Source organism: Carya illinoinensis, chromosome 9 (assembly GCF_018687715.1).
Source record: "Carya illinoinensis cultivar Pawnee chromosome 9, C.illinoinensisPawnee_v1, whole genome shotgun sequence".
Taxonomy (NCBI): domain Eukaryota; kingdom Viridiplantae; phylum Streptophyta; class Magnoliopsida; order Fagales; family Juglandaceae; genus Carya; species Carya illinoinensis.
In genome coordinates this window covers 7,317,949-7,334,848 of record NC_056760.1, presented here as the reverse complement: position 1 = coordinate 7,334,848, position 16,900 = coordinate 7,317,949, and the positions used below count along the sequence as shown (strand labels likewise).

Below are 16,900 nucleotides of genomic sequence, written 5' to 3'. Positions count from 1 at the left end.
ATATTTGATAAATTCCGAAAAGGGCAATTAAAAGGAGTAAAAGAAAAAAGAGAACCAAGAGCTGAAGTTGAGGCGGATGTGGATGTGGATGTGGATGTGGATGTGGTCCACACAACAGTGGCACACTACCTGTTCCCCACACGCAATTCGGAACCTCGTGGAGGCAGGCGTTTTCAAACTCCAAACAAAAAGCTAGTGCTAAATTCTCACACGGATGCCACTGCACGATCGATGAATGCCTCCACATTAGTCAATATTTCACCTACCTCGGCCAACCAATACAAAGTCCAAACATTACTAGGTATCTTTTTTTTAAATAAAAATTTTTATATACTATATTATTATTATTTTTATATTTAATTAAGTAAGACATAATATATTTATTATAATTAAATAATTATTTATTGTATATTTTTTTATTATCAAATAATAATAAATACGTTACATCATATATAATAAGATGCAAGTGAGATAATTGTGTGATATATAACATTACTCTTTTTAAAATTATGATAAATAGGTTATTTTCATTGGCTGAAAAAGATAATAAATATTACTCGTTATATGGATTGGCTATTTTTTAATTTATCGCTTATATATAATATCATCGTTTTTTATATTTTAATTTCAATATAGTTTTATTAGTTAACAATAACAAAATTAAATGAATAACATTAATTTGTTAGTCTATATAAAAAAAAATGCAGTGAGAGAAGTAGGAAATCAAAACGGAACAAGTAACAGCGGAGAGAGAGAGGCCCCCGTGAACCGACAAGCCAACAACATACATGTTAAAAACCGCTAGTTCTGAAAAGATTGTTCACGGTAATTGCCAGCTCGACGGGATCTGAGCCGAGCCGAATCTGTACAACAGCCCAAGCCGCTAGCGCAATGCTCGACACCCAAACGTCACGCGCCCACCCCCGGCGACCCCTCAACGGCTCGACTGTACCGTATGACCCCCACCCCCCTTCCCCTACACTTACGGCTCATGCGCCCGGCACTTCATCGCCGACCGTAACCCCACTTTTCCCTCTTTTCTCCTTTATTCCCTGACCCAACAAACCCCAGCCCCCATCCGAGAATATCTTCCGCAACCACCACCAGAGCTCCGCGATGGGCGACCTTACGGACACCCTAACGACGCCGCCCACCACCCACTCTCGCCCTTTGCCCGTACGCGAGGACTGCTGGAGCGAGGACGCCACATCCACTCTGATCGACGCCTGGGGCCGCCGTTACCTCGAGCTCAACCGAGGGAACCTCCGTCAGAAGGACTGGCAGGACGTGGCCGACGCCGTCAACGCCCTCCACGGCCACACCAAGAAAACGCACCGTACCGACGTCCAGTGCAAGAACCGCATCGACACCATCAAGAAGAAGTACAAGATTGAGAAGGCCAGGGTTTCGTCGTCCGACGGAAACATTGTCTCCTCTTGGACTTTCTTCGAACGTCTCGACACACTTATCGGATCCAACGTGTCCGCTAAGAAGCTGCCCCCTCAACCGTCTCCGTCCTTGTCTCCATCTCCACCGGTGGCAGTTCCTATTTATTACAAGAAAACGACGCCGTCGCCTTCTACTACGATCGTGGCGTTGCCGCAGAAGAGACCGGCTCCAGCTATGGACGAGGGGTTTTCCAGGAGGAACTACTCGGCGATGGCGGCTGCGGCCGCTGCTTCGGCGGAGGATGACGTGGAGGATGAGGATGAGGAGGAGGAGGAGGAAAGAGAGAGCGAGGAGGTGGAGGAGAGAGAGGGGATGAGGAGGTTGGCGAGGGCGATAGAGAGGTTTGGAGAGGTGTACGAGAGGGTGGAGAGGGAGAAGGTGAGGCAGATGGTGGAGTTGGAGAAGCAGAGGATGCAGTTCGCTAAGGATTTGGAGGTGCAGAGGATGAATATGTTCATGGACACGCAGGTTCAGCTCGAGAGGATCAAGCATGGCAAGCGTTCCAGATCCAACGGTGCGGGAAATTTATCATCTTTATACGATTTCCTTTCGTTTTAATTAATAGATTTGAGGCTTTGGTGCTTATAGATATAGATTTATTAAGGAATTCTATTGAATCGTGCGCACAGTATGGTATTCAACATCATGTTGTTAAAACTCATTGCCTGGTGTATCTCGATGACGCTGTTTTGTGGAAGCTTTATAATGTTGATGGTTTTTGGGTATAAGGGGGACTGTCCCCGTAATTGTTTTTGTTGGTGTAAAGGAAGTTTTTTTATAGGAGTTCTTAATTAGTGCCCTAAAAGTGACAATTGCAGTGAGATGGTGGTTATACTTTTATCAAAGAGCTTAATTGGATGAAAAGGTGTTCGTAAATTATTATCAAAGAGGTTAACTATGAGCTGTCACTGTACTTAAAAAAAAAATCAAGCGAATTTTGAAGGTGGTGTTGTATTTCATCAATCGCTCAAGCATTTTGGGTGTCTGGATGGCAGTAAGTGAAGGTCTTTGTTTTAGTTGCATTTGTTCTCATTGAGGTTCTGGACTCACCACGATAGGGTATCAGTGATGTCCTTACCTTTTTTGTGAATTAGTGGTGATCTTTTGGGTGATGAAGCATTGCAGGTGCTTAATGGTTGCATATTTGAAATTATATATGGCTGTTTGTGTGGGCAAATGTTCATGTTTCCTATGCATTGGCAGGATGGTGTCATTTGTTCTTAGAATTCTATAGCATCTAACTATTCAGTTAGTTGTTCTCAGGTTATTGTGGACGGATCCTTTCAGTTAAATGTCTTCTATAGGTTGGGTATTTGGTCCTTGATTCATGCATCAGTTACTCTTGACAATGAAACCTGCTTCTCTGAGCTTTGAAATGATGGTGTTAATTATATATTTGATTGCCTTTTCAGGATGGAGTTTTGATTTAAGGGGTTGTTCGGTGTGTGGGATTAGACAAATGTACTTAACCTCTTAGAGGTGTTTTCTTGTTATTTTTTCTGGTGTATGTTTTGGTGACAGAGTCGTTGTGAACCTTGGTATTGGCTGTCAGCTATGGCTTTGACTGGTCTGCTTGTGTTGTATTCAGATTAGGTGGAATAATGAAAGATGTTTTCTTTTATCTATCAGATAAAGAGTCATGGCTTGGTTTTTTGCCCCATAGTTGCATTAGTTGGTCTACTTTTGTTTCTTACTTGGCTGATTGTGCACTCATCCTCGTTATTACTATTTAAATTGTATTAGTTTGATGCCAGAGCCATATGATTTTAAAGTTAATGTTATTGAAACTTGAAGATCCAGAGCAAGGGCTGTAGGTTACGAGGACTTAAAGAGCACGATTATTCAATCCTTTTGTTGAATAATTTGGTGTTGTATGATTTGGTTAATGAGATGTGTTAGCAGGTTCACTCTGCATAAAGTAATGGCACTGAAAACTTCACAATTTGTGCTATAGAAGATATTTTTTAAATCATAGTTTCGAAGATATGCAAAACTCTTGACTCCTTTTGAAGAAGCATACCCGAGTGTTTTTCTTTTATGAGTAAAGTAAATCGGGGCCAAACTTAACAAAATTCTAATTAATTATTGTGGGTGACCAACCCCCAATGTACAACGATATTTTGGGAGATTCTGATTTGTTATGAGAAATGTGAAATGGATAATGGTTGCGTGATTTGAGTCAATCAGGAAACCTGTTGGGATGGTTGGAGGTGCGTTTCCAGATAGAATTTTCTTTTTTGGTTTTTGGGGCCTTCTCTCTCTCTCTCTCTCTTTGGCTGGGGAAAAAGGAAAAAAAAAAAAGAAAAGAAAGAGAGAAAAGGGGGGGGGGGGGGGGGGGGGGGGGGGGGGGGGGGTTGACATTGTTTTACAGTTGGCTGTCCAATACATGATGGTGTAAGCAATTTACTGGCATTACAAATTGCTTGGAAACATTCAACATTGTTGTTTTTATTCAATATGTTCGACCTACTCATTATTTATTGGTAGAGGAAGAGAGAGAGAGAGAGAGCTTAATTCCTGTCTTGGGGTACTCCTTTGGTTCATCTACTTTGTTATCCAAAGTTGGTTTCAGCCGTAGAGAATGGAAAAAATATAATAACTGTATTCATATTGGCATGAGTTTGAATGTGAAAATGCCAATTGACAATCATACCTTGCAGTTTTCTTAGAGATGGTGCTGGTTTTCTATGGGTTTCTTGTCGGTATTTTTTGATTGATTTGGCATTGTTGAATTAGAAACCTGTACAGGTCTCATAAAAAAAAGTCATTATATGAGTGACTAAACAAACAAAAAAGTATACGTATCTAAAGAAACAAGTTGCTTTGCTTCCTAGTCGTGCCTGTGAATAGTTTCTTTCTCTTCTTTTTCTGTGTGTAATCAATTTTAGTTCTGAATTGATTTTTGTCACAGATATGTATAGCTAGCCATGGGAGAGACAGCTTTGCCTGGGAAGCATGTGTAACATCTCTCGATTTGACAATTGTTGCAACGAAAGTACATATTGTTCCAGCAAATACTGGCATCGAGGTTAATGTTAGAGCTATCTCAAGTCCTCTTTATCTGAGTCAACCTCTTCATTTTCTTTTTGCCCGCTCCTAATTATAACTCAGTCGGCCTAAGTATGTCCCATTAATGTATTTGACATTTTGACTCTCTGTAATACCCTCTTGATTTGAAAACTACTGCAATTTTTAGCTTGATTTTCTTTATTGTTTATATATATTTAGGAAATCTTTTCCAGAGGAATGTTTATCAACGGCTGAATCTTAGTATTTCTGAAATTTACATTTCCATAGCATAGTATATAGATCAGCTACAAAGCCCTATATTAATCGATAAGGACCACCTAGCCCAAGTGGTTGGTCTTATCGTATAGTCTAACATCATTATCGTATTTAGGATATTTCTGGCTTTTGTAGTTGTCAATATTTACAAGGTACCTTAATTAGGGGCCCTGTTTCATAAAAGCTGGAACTAGGCGAAAGACACAGAAACGTCATCAGGAGCGGGGGCTCCAGGAAGTAAAGACTAGTCTGTTTGGACACACAATTGTTCTGAATTTATTTTACTATTATTCACAATTTATTTATTATATACTATTCATAAACTATTTACTATGATTCTTACTATTCTTAATTTCTTACTATTATTCACGTATCCAAATGGAGGCTAAGGTGCCATTTGGTTAGTCAATCTAATTTAACTCAATTCATCTCATCTAATCATTATAATTTTTTCAATTTCTAACACAAAACATAATAAAAAATTAAAATTTTGAAATTTTAAAATAATAATAATATTAAAAAATAATATTTTAAATTTTTATCTTAACTCATCTCAATTTAACCCGTTATCCAAATCGGGCTGCTTTTGCTTGTAAGTCTCTTGGACAGTTCTTGCCAATAATTTTATAGTCATTTATCATGCTCTCTCTCGTCTATTGAGCTCGTATTTATGTTTTGTTGATACTATGATTTGTATATCTATTATGGATTGCTGAACTAAATATTCTCAGCAAACGGTAGTTTCTCTGAGATCTGCTTGAAACCCAGCATCATTCCAAATAGTGTGTTTTTTTTTGGCTCGCTTAATTACCTTCACGATGATCAGTACAAAGCCCTGAGTGGATCTACCAAAGAGATTGGCATTAATATTGAGCAATTTGCGGAGGGTTTAGGGAGCACTGGAAATCTATATATATATATATAATCGATAAATTAATTGAAGTCCACAATGGAATGAAAATAATCCAACATTAGCTTACATTATATAATACTATATTAATCAGCACGTACGTACGCTGCATGATTCCGGCCAGTTGGCCTGGGGAAGATCTGCCAAACAAGACTAGTTCATGTCTAGCTCCTAATAGCATTAGTAGTGAATTAGGTATATAGTCAAAATTTAGTCAAGATCTGGCTAGTTGGCTTAAAATGCATCCACGTCAAACTCAGTATATCTTTAGCAATTTTAATTTTCATATTTTTGACTGACTAAATGAGCCGGCCAAATAATTTTTTTTACAATAAAATATTCTTTCCCGCTAGACTTTATTCGCGCACTCAGACTTTTTTCTTCCCGCTTGAGAAAAGCATCACGGCCTCCTTGCTCCTCTGCATACCTCTTGGGCACCTACATCTCTCCCTCTATCTCTGTCTCGTTTGTTTGTGGCAACGAAGAATCATAAAGCTTGGAAAGCTTCTGTATTTGAAATCTTGTCATTCGAATGAGAGATTTTTTTTCTACTATTTTATTTTCTCTAAATTTTTGTTGGATTGAATTCATTTGAGTTCTTAGACGAGTGGTGATGGATTTTCTTTCACATAAAACTTTTACTCATTATTTTCTCTAAACTTCTACTCTTTCATTTTCTCTAAATTTCTGCTCTCTCATATTTATGACTCATTAAAAACCTCTTAAAATATTTGTGAAGATAGATTAGAGGATCAACAAAATAGTCACAATAAATATTTTGGTGGGCTTGCAATATGTAACACAACGGTCTCGGATGGATCAGAGAGTTATTTCTTATTACTTAAATCATATCCCATCATATAAATATAAGCTCCAAATTCTCAATTGCACATAGATCTCAATATTTTAAACCAACTATTCCAAAATAATTAACTAAAAACACCCAAAATCTTAATTTACATGTCAACCTCTCAATATACCACGTCATCCAAATACGATAAATTTATTGAATAACATTCTCCAATAACCATGACATCCTTTTGTGATTAATCTACTATACTTAAATCATCTCACTTATACTTCCCAATCTTGATCCTCAATGGAAACATTCAAATCATCAAAAAAATAATGAAGAGATAAAGAGAAAGTTATCAACAACTTAATAAACAGAGAACATATACTAGTATGTAAACACGAGTATTTAAAGAGTTCAAAATGCAGAATAAAATATTTTTACTTTCATAATGCATAAATCAAAACATGAGATACGTTGTCTCGCTAACTCAAATTCTTCGTTAGATTATGAATCAATAAGTATCATTTAGTGAAAGAAAAATTATACTTATCATCATCACACCACACATAATTTTTTAATTTTTAATTTTTTTCTCTCATTAAATGTGTAGTGTATAGATGATGAGTAGAAAAATTCAATTAGTTTAGGCAGAATAAAACCAAAATAAAAATTAAAAAATTAAAAAAAGTACTATGTATAGTGTGTGTGTGGGAATGATAAGTACCAAAGCTCTTTTAATTTTTCATGTTATCTTAAAATCAAGCCTAGATCGAAGAATGTCGGAGCTAGCTTTTTCAGTATTGAGCATTAGTAGACGTTGCCTAGTCATTCTTTAGCTAAACTTTGATTAGAAAATTCAATTTTTCTAATTTAGCTAGCTATTTTTCAACAACATCAAATAACAAACTCACTAAATCTATCACTACTCTATTAAAATATTGATTTTGACATTTTTATTTATTTTAATTCGAATGGTAATTGAAATATTTATTCGTTATTAAAAAAATACATATTAATTTTCAAATGTTCAATGAATATAATTTTACAACGGTCATATTCTTTCAATGGATATATTTTTCTAGTAGTTATATTTTTTTAACTGCTTTATTTCTCAAAAGATTATATCATTCCACTATAAAATATAATATTTCCTCAACAATTTTTTTCACTTCAGCTCAAGTTTCTGTAAAATTGTTATTTTTTTTATTTTCTCTCAATGGACCGTTCGCTTTTTCATAAAGAGTTTCGCCACTCATTATCCCCACGCACTACACTTATTTAATTTTTTAATTTTTTTGAATTTTTTTTTTTTATTTTATTCTTCCTAAACTAATTGGTTTTTTCTACTTATCATCAATACACCATATATTTGGTAAGAGAAAAAAATAAAAAAATTATGTGTGGTATGAGGATGATGAGTAGAGAACTTTTCTTTTAATAAATTTCTATCCATTGCAAAAATAAAAAATAAAAAAAATAAAAATAAATAATAATAATAATAATTCTCATAAGAAATGAATTCTAAGCCGAGTTATATATCCTTGAAAATTCATGCATAGAGAAGATCACATTCCACACGACTTCAAAACTCTTGAATCTAAGAATATGAGGGGTTGTTTGGATAGTGAGATGAAATGAGATGGATCTAGATAAAAGTTGAATAAAATATTGTACGTTATAATATTATTTTTTAATATTATTATTGTTTTAAGATTTGAAAAAATTAAATTGTTTATTATATTTTATGTAAAAATTTGATAAAATTGTAATAATGAGATGAGATAGTTTCTGAATCATGATGTGTTAGAAGTAAGGATTGTGGGTATCAATCGAGAGTAAAAGAGTATGAACTATATGTAGAACATGCGAATCTCAGAGCAAACAATTAGGGTAGGTTTGGAGAGTGAAATGAGATAAACATTTTGTAAATAATAGTAAGATAGTTTATAAATAATAGTAAAATCGTAATTTGAGTTGAGTATTTTGTTGTTTTTTGGGAAATGAGAGATAAAAAGTTGAATAAAAAATATTATAAAATTAAAATATTGGAAGAATATAGTTTTTAATATTCTTTTTGTTTGAAGATTTGAAAAGATTGTAATTATTATTATTTTTACTTATTTTGAAGGTTTGAAAGAGTTTAATGATTAGTTTAAAAAAGTTGTAATGATTAGTTTAAAAATTTTGTATTTGAATTATGTTTGGAAATAAGATGAGATGAGATGAGATGAAATAAGAAGAAAATTTTGTATCTCATCTCAGGCCGGCCTCAAACCTACCCGTAGTTCTGAACGATCTGTTGTTCATGGTAAAACATTTCTATTTATATCATTTTGGATCATGAACTAGTAAATTTTTCATGTAGATCGTACCTTTATTTTTTGTATATATATGATCTTATTGATCGGACCATATATGATTTCGCTTTAAATTAAAATTTGAGTTCACAATTCATCAAAACAAGGCCAATATATATATATATATATATATACACGCTCTCTTTAATGCATGCCGATCGAAGAAGGGATATATATTTAGGCGTACTCATGTCTGGTACTAGTGTTTTAAAAATAGTCTACAACATATATAATAAGAACTAATTATAACAAGCTGGTACAATATTTGTAGGGTTTGCCCTTTGAGACTAGCTGCATGCTTACAACTAATTATAATAAGATTAGTCAGAATTGGCTCTGACATAACACTTTTTTAAACGGGAGAATTACCATGTCTTGAAGCGCAGACGAGCAACCTAGCTATATATATATATGACTCTTCAATATTTCATGTAAACCTTCCCGTGCATGATCATGATCTTCGACCTCTTCACGTCTGACCCCTGCAAAATAATATTCTTTACTTGGATTCATCTGCAAAAGTATATATCTTCAATAACACACAATGCTACACATAACACGTACGTGAAAAACTTCAAGAAAAATTCGAATATGATTTAACTGCGTACTCTGTAGCCCTTTATCATAAGCATCCATGCATTTAAATTTTAATGGACAGGATAAAGAAAAGGAATAAATGCAAATTAAATATATATCAGATGCATGTGAACTAGCTTGACCTACTATCTATATATGTTTCATATACTATCGATCCACTGCGGATCAGCTAGCTAGGCTAGGTAGATTAATCAACCTAGTAATTAAAGTAAAGGGGCGTCTCCAACACTAAGGAAAAGCAGCTTTTCTAGGGGTTCATGAGGAATATTGTGCCTAGCTATGTCCACAGATTAGCTGCGAATAATTTACTCAGGGATTTAGGGTTACTTCCAGTTATTTCATGTTCTGCTATCTAGTCTCTGGCTAATAAAAAACACACTATTATACATCGATCTCAAAGTGATCATAATCAAAATCTCCAAAAGAACTAGCGTAATTAGCTAGCTAGTTATCAACCTAATTTTGAATCCAAACAATTGTCAGGAAAAAGATGATCAGGTACTGAAAAATGCAACCAGAGCTACTTTCATCCTCAAACCTGAAACGTCCATAATATTCCAACCCTATACTTGACCTAGGTGCGTAGGATAAATGCTGTTCATCACTTACAGCGAAAGGAAACGTCGTATGGACCTCTATTTCTGATTCCCTGATCATCTAATCCATTTGATCCTTCTGAACAAAGGACGTAACATATAATCCTGGTGCAGTACACCAATGAATATGATGATGATCTCTTCGGCCTGTGGTTTATGCCTCGACTTTTATTGATCAATGTATGGTGCTCATGCTATATATATGGAGGAATCAGAAATGTATTCTCAGTTGTTATATGCATGTCTTGTAACTTTCCGTGCTATAATATAGCTATTGGGTGTTTGGGTGCATTAACAGAGCTAGAACATGATAATAAACCTGCCATTTACATTTAAAGAATGTTTACTAGATCAAGCAGTACTTGATGATCAAGAGTAACGAGCTCGGATTTATTTTCATGTACATAATTATGAAGTTAATTAAGTACTGATTAATATGATCAAGTTCCCAGATGATAAATTATTAATTAAACACATCAAACTAGCTCGCTTATAGCTCACCTTCGAAAACTAAAGTACTCTAATTCCAGATACATGCTTCCTAATTTTTTTTTTTAAAAAAAAAAAAAAAAAAACACAACCAAATCAAGCAAGTACTACTTTTGAAACTAAAACAAAGATCAATCGATATTTAAAAATGATGGAACTCATAATTAAGAAAATTATCCCATAGCTTTTCAATTCAGGTACTACATGAATATAGAAACAAATTAAATATTTACTAATATTTAGGCAACAAAATGCACTACACACCCTCATGAAACTGTGACCCATTTTTGCAATATGGTGCCAACATATATATATGCTACTAATTTCGAGATCATATATATATAAATATAGTATATATTATATATATATTACCATTAATCGTCAAATTCTGGTAGTACTACTCGTTAAGATGAATAAAAATAGATTTATGGCATAAACTTAATGCGGATTTTATAAATATTATATAATTTAGGGTATACTTTTTTAATAGTTTAAAATTAAGTGCAACATTTAAAGTCATAACTTATTAAGACACGAGCTTGAGCGCAAAGTGTATACTTTCTCCTAACATAAGTAACATTTAATCATCTCAAATATAGTACTTATAAATAGATCATGCATGCCGCGTCTTATCCCAAAATGTAAATCCTCAAAACTTAATTAATAGTTTAAAGTGTAAATTGATAATTTTGGTAAAAAAAAAAAAAAAAAAAACTAAGAAAGTATTTATAGCAATTGGAGTGTATATATAATATATATATTTTTTATAAACCTAAGATCAGTTCATTACCAAGGAGTATTAACACACCGTACACTGACCCAAATGCCTAACATATACAAACACATGCACTAACAGTACTGAAGATATCACATGGTTCCAACTAACAAACCAGGTAACAACGCACAAAACTCAATTAATTATGATCAAACGGATGCACCACACGCGCACACACACAGTACTACTTATCTGTAGAACCCATTTTAATATATAGCTAGCGACGACAATATTAAAAATCAGCAGTATCCACGAAACTCGTTCAACAACAAACACATACAGAGGGCCGTCGATCATCTCTTCCTGATCCCCTAGTTATATATATAACTAATACTGGGTAGGCGACTTCTTATTTTTTTGACCTTTTTGGGCCCTCGATCTGTCTGAAACCTTATTCCTGATCTCCTAGACTCTTAACCTGCATAGTACTCAACAAACGAAATCTTAAGCTCTCACAACACTGACAACTATATATAACGAGTAGTGCTAATATTCATGATTTTGATGAGCAAGATAAAAATACACAACCTTGCAATCTTAGATCTATAAGGTGATAAATGATTATATATTTAATAGGTGAATCAAATAGCATTTCCTCTAGAAAATGGCATAAAAGATCAGTGAAATCTTTTAAGTTCAATCTTGTACATACATACATAGATATATATTATATATATCCAAATTTCCCCTTGGACCTCACTAGGAATATGAATTTTCTTGTTTCTTTAAATAATTCCGCATTCGATCAGCTATATATAATAATATTTAGCCTTCCCATGGGAGGGCTCCCGGCCGGCCCCCCGTCTCAAATTTTTACTGCAATCCTAAACCGGTACCTCTAATCATGTATTGGATTTTTCATGTAGTCCTGAACGGGTACCCTCTCTTATATAATGAGGAGAAGAAGATGATTGCGTACGGACATGGTCAGATATATGTTGGAGTCTTGGAGACCAGATGGATACAACAGAAAAGACACATTTCGGGAAAATAAAAAATGAAAAATTAACTGAGCTATACAGTTGATCACATGCTCATACAGTTCAATTAAAGCATGATCAAATAGCTGACCCTAGCTACCTTAGCTGTATTACATTTGTTTTTAGCCTCATTCAAATACCAACTAATTGATTTGATTTGGATAACATGTTCCCTGGTTGTGTGCCCTACCACCTCAAATAAATGGGATCGGAGAATGAATAAAAAATAAGTGATTTCATAACAAATCATTTGTGCTTACAAAGATAAGGATGAAGATCAAAGTTCAAGGCTTTAATCCTGGCCTCTTCTTAATCCTTACATTTGATTTAAAACTCATTCCATTTTATTCCTTTTTTAAGGCTCTTGAAAATACTATATATATGAGTACCATACACACACATGTATATATATATATATATATATATATGTGTGTATGAGTAATGCTATTTAAAAGCCTTTACACCACATACTACGTACTTGACATAATTTGATTTGTAAGATTCAAATTTTAAAATTTTATTTTTCAAATTAGATTATGCCACGTGAATCATGAAGTGTGGTGTAAAAGTTTTCAAATATAATTATTCCATATATATAATTAGCAAACATTTTTTGCATCATATTACCATGCATGCATGTTTGAGAAATACAATCCAAAATTTTTAAACACATTTTTTTCTTTTTAAATTTTGGTACAAAACAAAAATACTTGCATGAATTGAACATGCATGATATATATATATATATGTTATATCGAGATGCATCTAAGGTTTATGCGTTTAATAACTTGTCGACACGGTCCTCGATCCAATATATATCTATTAATTAAGGACTGTCAATTATGAATAGGGTGTAAATTGAACCGTAATTTATTCATATTAGGTACTGCAAAACGACCGACAAGTACTTGAAGGCAGTATTTGCTTGGCTGAGATTATAGTTCCATTTGGTTAATTAATATAATTAACTACTGTAAATTATAAAATATTGTCTTCCTGATCTCATTTTAAACTTGGAAATATATATAGTCACAAAAGTTAATTCAGATATATATAGATAAACATCAAGTACTACTACGTACGTACTAACTAAGAATGATAGAATTATAGAAATGCATGATGATTACCACAAGATCAAACACTCAAACACATTAATAACCGGAAAAAAGAAAAAAGGGGGACATGAATCAACCAGAAATTAAGAGAGTGATCCTGGCCGGCAGACACTCGGACATGGTACTGCTTAACCTAGCACAACTGGCTTGCAATTTGTACGCATTTATGCTTATTCTTTAAGCAATCTAACTAAGATTAAGGAAGTAAACTTTTTAAAACTAGACAAAGGATGAAGGTAATGCATAGTACTATATATATATTAAAGAATATATAAATTGGAGAATGCATGAATGATGAGGAGGAATATATATAGATATATATATATATTATATGGATCAAGTGCATGCATGTATTAATTATTTGTTTATATGCTCATGATCAGCAATATTCCCACGTAAATACGTACATAAATCACATGCAACGTATGACATATATATCGTACGGCACTCATCCATGGGGAACACAAAAATCTCTCTGAATCAGAGAGGAGACAAAACGAGTAGTTAAAAAGTAAGGGAGTGAGAGAGATATAATTAGCTAGGAAGCCGCAAGAACAGAGTTTTTGCATGATTAGAGAGAGAGGGTGGGGGGAGCATGGTTGCCCACTCTAATTATAGCATCTAATATTGGTCATGAGGATCGGTAAAGTTCAATACTAGCACAACTTTCCAGTACCCTTATATACTCTTTGCCTAAGATTACTCAAAATTAGGGTTTCGGGATCTGCGTCTAGCTAGGTTTATATAGGGAGAAATTGAACCTAGAAGCGGGGTGTCTGGTTTCCAGGTCATAGGGTTAATGTCCAGTACTAAGCTAAACTCTTCCTATTCTTTCCGGCCGGTAACTGATTAGATCCGATCGATCTAGTACTATTATTCAATTTTTATGAAAGATGAAGGTGACTCGATCTTACTTCCTAAGCTCGCCCATCAATCAATTATTCAGTTTGTAAACTTATAGTATTATTTTGACGAAATTTACCATTAATCCGAAGAGGCCAGGGGAATTAAGCTGCTTGCTTCAAAGGCCTTTGCCTCGTCGTTGGCTTTAATTTGAATCCTCTTCTTCTTTTTCTTCTTATATGGAATACCTCTTGCTTTAGCTTGACACTCCTTAATTTCACGCAAGTACACCCGAATAGCTCCGTTTCCGAACGGGTTCATCTCCGGTGAGCCGCCATGCTCCTCATAGGCAGCTCTGAGCCGTCCGATTAGCGCATCGAGGCTACCCCAAGCCTGCTTGAGAGGACATGTGCAGGGAGCAGGAGGGTCAGGTTGGCCGAAGAAGACGCAGCTATGTAAATGAACCTTAGTCTTTCCAAACTGGTCGAGGTACCTAAGGAAGTCCAGCACATGGTTGAAGTTGCACTGAGAGAGAGAAACGGGGGGCGTTTGATTCCTCAAGTACTGCCCAAAAGTGTTCCAATCTCTCCTTTTCTGAGACTCATATCGGCTCAAAGGAGCTGGTTGCTGCTGGAGCTGATGGTTGTCGCCGGTGGCGCCGCTGGCTCGTGACGACCCTTCCGCGGAATCTTTTCGTCTATCACTGGACATGATTACTGGAGGGGATCCAAGTGTGTTTTGTGTATTTTTGGCCAGAAATGGGAAGGGAAAAGGGGTAATTTAGGTGGTGGAAGAATGGGATGGAGTAGTAGTGGAGAAAGACGAAAATCACATCTTGGGAGGAGACATTTCGTGGGTCCTATGAAGGTGCTTTTGCTCCCCTTTTTCTCCCTCTCTTTCTCATTAATTTCATCAAGAATTAATGGCACTATATATATATACACACACATATATGCACTAACCATATTTTCTACTACTTTAAATTAATCTACATTTATCTTATGCTATCATGAATATAATCATAGCGTCATTATTTGCATTTTGATACTCCCTTCCCAACTCGGTGCATAACTCGGAAGTCGGTGCAAATATGTAGGCTCTGTTTGGCGACATAATTTTTTTCAAACATTATTTAAATACAAACATTTTTTAGTTTCAATTCTTCAATTTTTTCAAACTTCTACACCAAAAAAGAAAAAAAACAATACATATTTTTCAAATTTTAAAACAAAAATAATATTAATAAATTACATTCAAATAAATTTTTAACTTTATATATAATATTTTTATTCAGCTTTTTTTTCTCTTATTTTTTTTTTAAATTTAACAAAACATCTTAACTCAAATTATTTTTTTAATAATATTCATAAATATACTGAGATATTGATATTCTTATCCAAACGTCGGAGCCATAGTCTTCATCATATCATGATCAATTAGAGCAGCAAGGGAACTCGTCCTTAATTAATTACGGCTAATTTTCTCAAACCATAATTAAACTACTTCAGCTTTAATTTATTACTAGATCACTTAATAACCAAGTTCTACAATATTCTGGAGTAGTCTTATAATTATTACACTTATCGCTGTTAACTCGGTGAGTTTGACTCGAAGCAATTAGATAAAAACATATTCTGCAAGAAATTTATATAGATTACGGTTAAAAATTAATTACCATCACGATCGATCGATTCGTCACTCAATATCACCACTAATTAAAAAAGTAATGATCATTGCCATTAATTATTGCTGAGTTTAATTTCCTTAGTTTTGAATTATTATCGTTTTTGTAAAGTATTAATAATTCATATTTACCACTATTAACACAGCTTGATGTCTTCGATCGTCGGTGTCGATCCCTTTTCTCGAGATTTACTTTGAATGAGTATAAAAGGTGGGGAATACATCAGAGGTATCCTTAAATCCTGCTTGGAAGTTCTAAGCTTTGTGTCAGTTTTTCGAGTGCAAGTACATGCAAGAAACGACAACATTTCATGATCAATATCCATCCAATGCAAGACCAGGTCATAGGCCCTATACACGCACCAAATTATTAATTACTTCCGTATTTTTAATTAAGAACTATTAAGCTAGCTTGGAAACTGTAGAGTCTTTAAGTAAATTACGTTAGGCTTCCCAAATAATTTTGATACGAGAATTTTGAATTTTAATATAAAAGATTAAAATATTATTATTATATTAAAATTTAAAAAATTAAATTAAATTTTAAAAAAATTAAATTATTTATTATATTTTATAAAAAAATTTAAAAAAATTATAATGATAAGATAAAAATTCTAACTTACCAAATCGAACTTTACTTCCTTACCTGAAATTGTCTTAATTCGCTCAACCATGCAAGTTGGAAGAGATGTTTTCCTTCCAAAGTATGGCAAAGAATTTATGCTAGCAGTTGCTACGGTGGATGTGGGGTTGAAAATATTTTTAATTGGAAAATGTTAAGGGAGGTCCTTATTTTTACCGTTCAATCTTACCGCTAATGTATTTTAATTAATTTATTTATTTGTTAAAGAAGTAATTATTAACAAAATTGTCTATTTTTTTAATTTTTTTTCTTAGCAATTAAATATGTAAATAAATAAAAAATTAAATTTGTGCTTGCAGTATGCCAACGATAAGTGCTAGACGACCCGCTACGACCATCCTTTTTAGTTAGTTTGTTGAATTGACATGTTTATAATATATAT

At 34.0% G+C, this 16,900-nt stretch overlaps 2 protein-coding genes across 5 annotated transcripts; one reads left to right on the top strand and one right to left on the bottom strand.

The window, feature by feature from the left end:
• Window positions 1-716: 716 nt before the first annotated feature.
• Window positions 717-4,650, top strand: LOC122276714 (trihelix transcription factor ASIL1-like). Of its 3 annotated transcripts, XM_043086621.1 has the most exons (3): window positions 718-1,963; window positions 2,713-2,753; window positions 2,862-3,105. In XM_043086621.1, exons 1-2 carry the CDS (start codon window positions 1,117-1,119, stop codon window positions 2,751-2,753), a joined length of 888 nt encoding a protein of 295 aa, XP_042942555.1. In that variant the 5' UTR covers window positions 718-1,116; the 3' UTR covers window positions 2,862-3,105. The 3 variants fall into 3 exon arrangements, with proteins under 3 accessions (XP_042942554.1, XP_042942555.1, XP_042942556.1); XM_043086620.1 differs by lacking the exon at window positions 2,713-2,753 and having other exon boundaries at window positions 717-1,963; XM_043086622.1 differs by lacking the exons at window positions 2,713-2,753; window positions 2,862-3,105 and adding an exon at window positions 4,361-4,650 and having other exon boundaries at window positions 721-1,963.
• Window positions 4,651-8,940: 4,290 nt separating this feature from the next.
• Window positions 8,941-15,103, bottom strand: LOC122274998 (protein LIGHT-DEPENDENT SHORT HYPOCOTYLS 10-like). Of its 2 annotated transcripts, none has more exons than XM_043083891.1 (2): window positions 14,332-15,103; window positions 8,941-9,310 (listed from the first exon to the last, which is right to left on the bottom strand). In XM_043083891.1, exon 1 carries the CDS (start codon window positions 14,901-14,903, stop codon window positions 14,334-14,336), a length of 570 nt encoding a protein of 189 aa, XP_042939825.1. In that variant the 5' UTR covers window positions 14,904-15,103; the 3' UTR covers window positions 8,941-9,310; window positions 14,332-14,333. The 2 variants fall into 2 exon arrangements, with proteins under 2 accessions (XP_042939825.1, XP_042939824.1); XM_043083890.1 differs by having other exon boundaries at window positions 8,941-9,279; window positions 14,332-15,102.
• Between the last annotated feature and the right edge of the window lie 1,797 nt (window positions 15,104-16,900).

Bases quoted from the DNA above. Each gene is read 5' to 3' on its own strand.
- LOC122276714 (XM_043086620.1), top strand. From the start codon at position 1,117: ATGGGCGACCTTACGGACACCCTAACGACGCCGCCCACCACCCACTCT. The intron at 1,964-2,861 runs GTGCGGGAAATT...TTGCCTTTTCAG, and splicing joins CAAGCGTTCCAGATCCAACG to GATGGAGTTTTGATTTAAGG.
- LOC122274998 (XM_043083891.1), bottom strand. From the start codon at position 14,903: ATGTCCAGTGATAGACGAAAAGATTCCGCGGAAGGGTCGTCACGAGCC.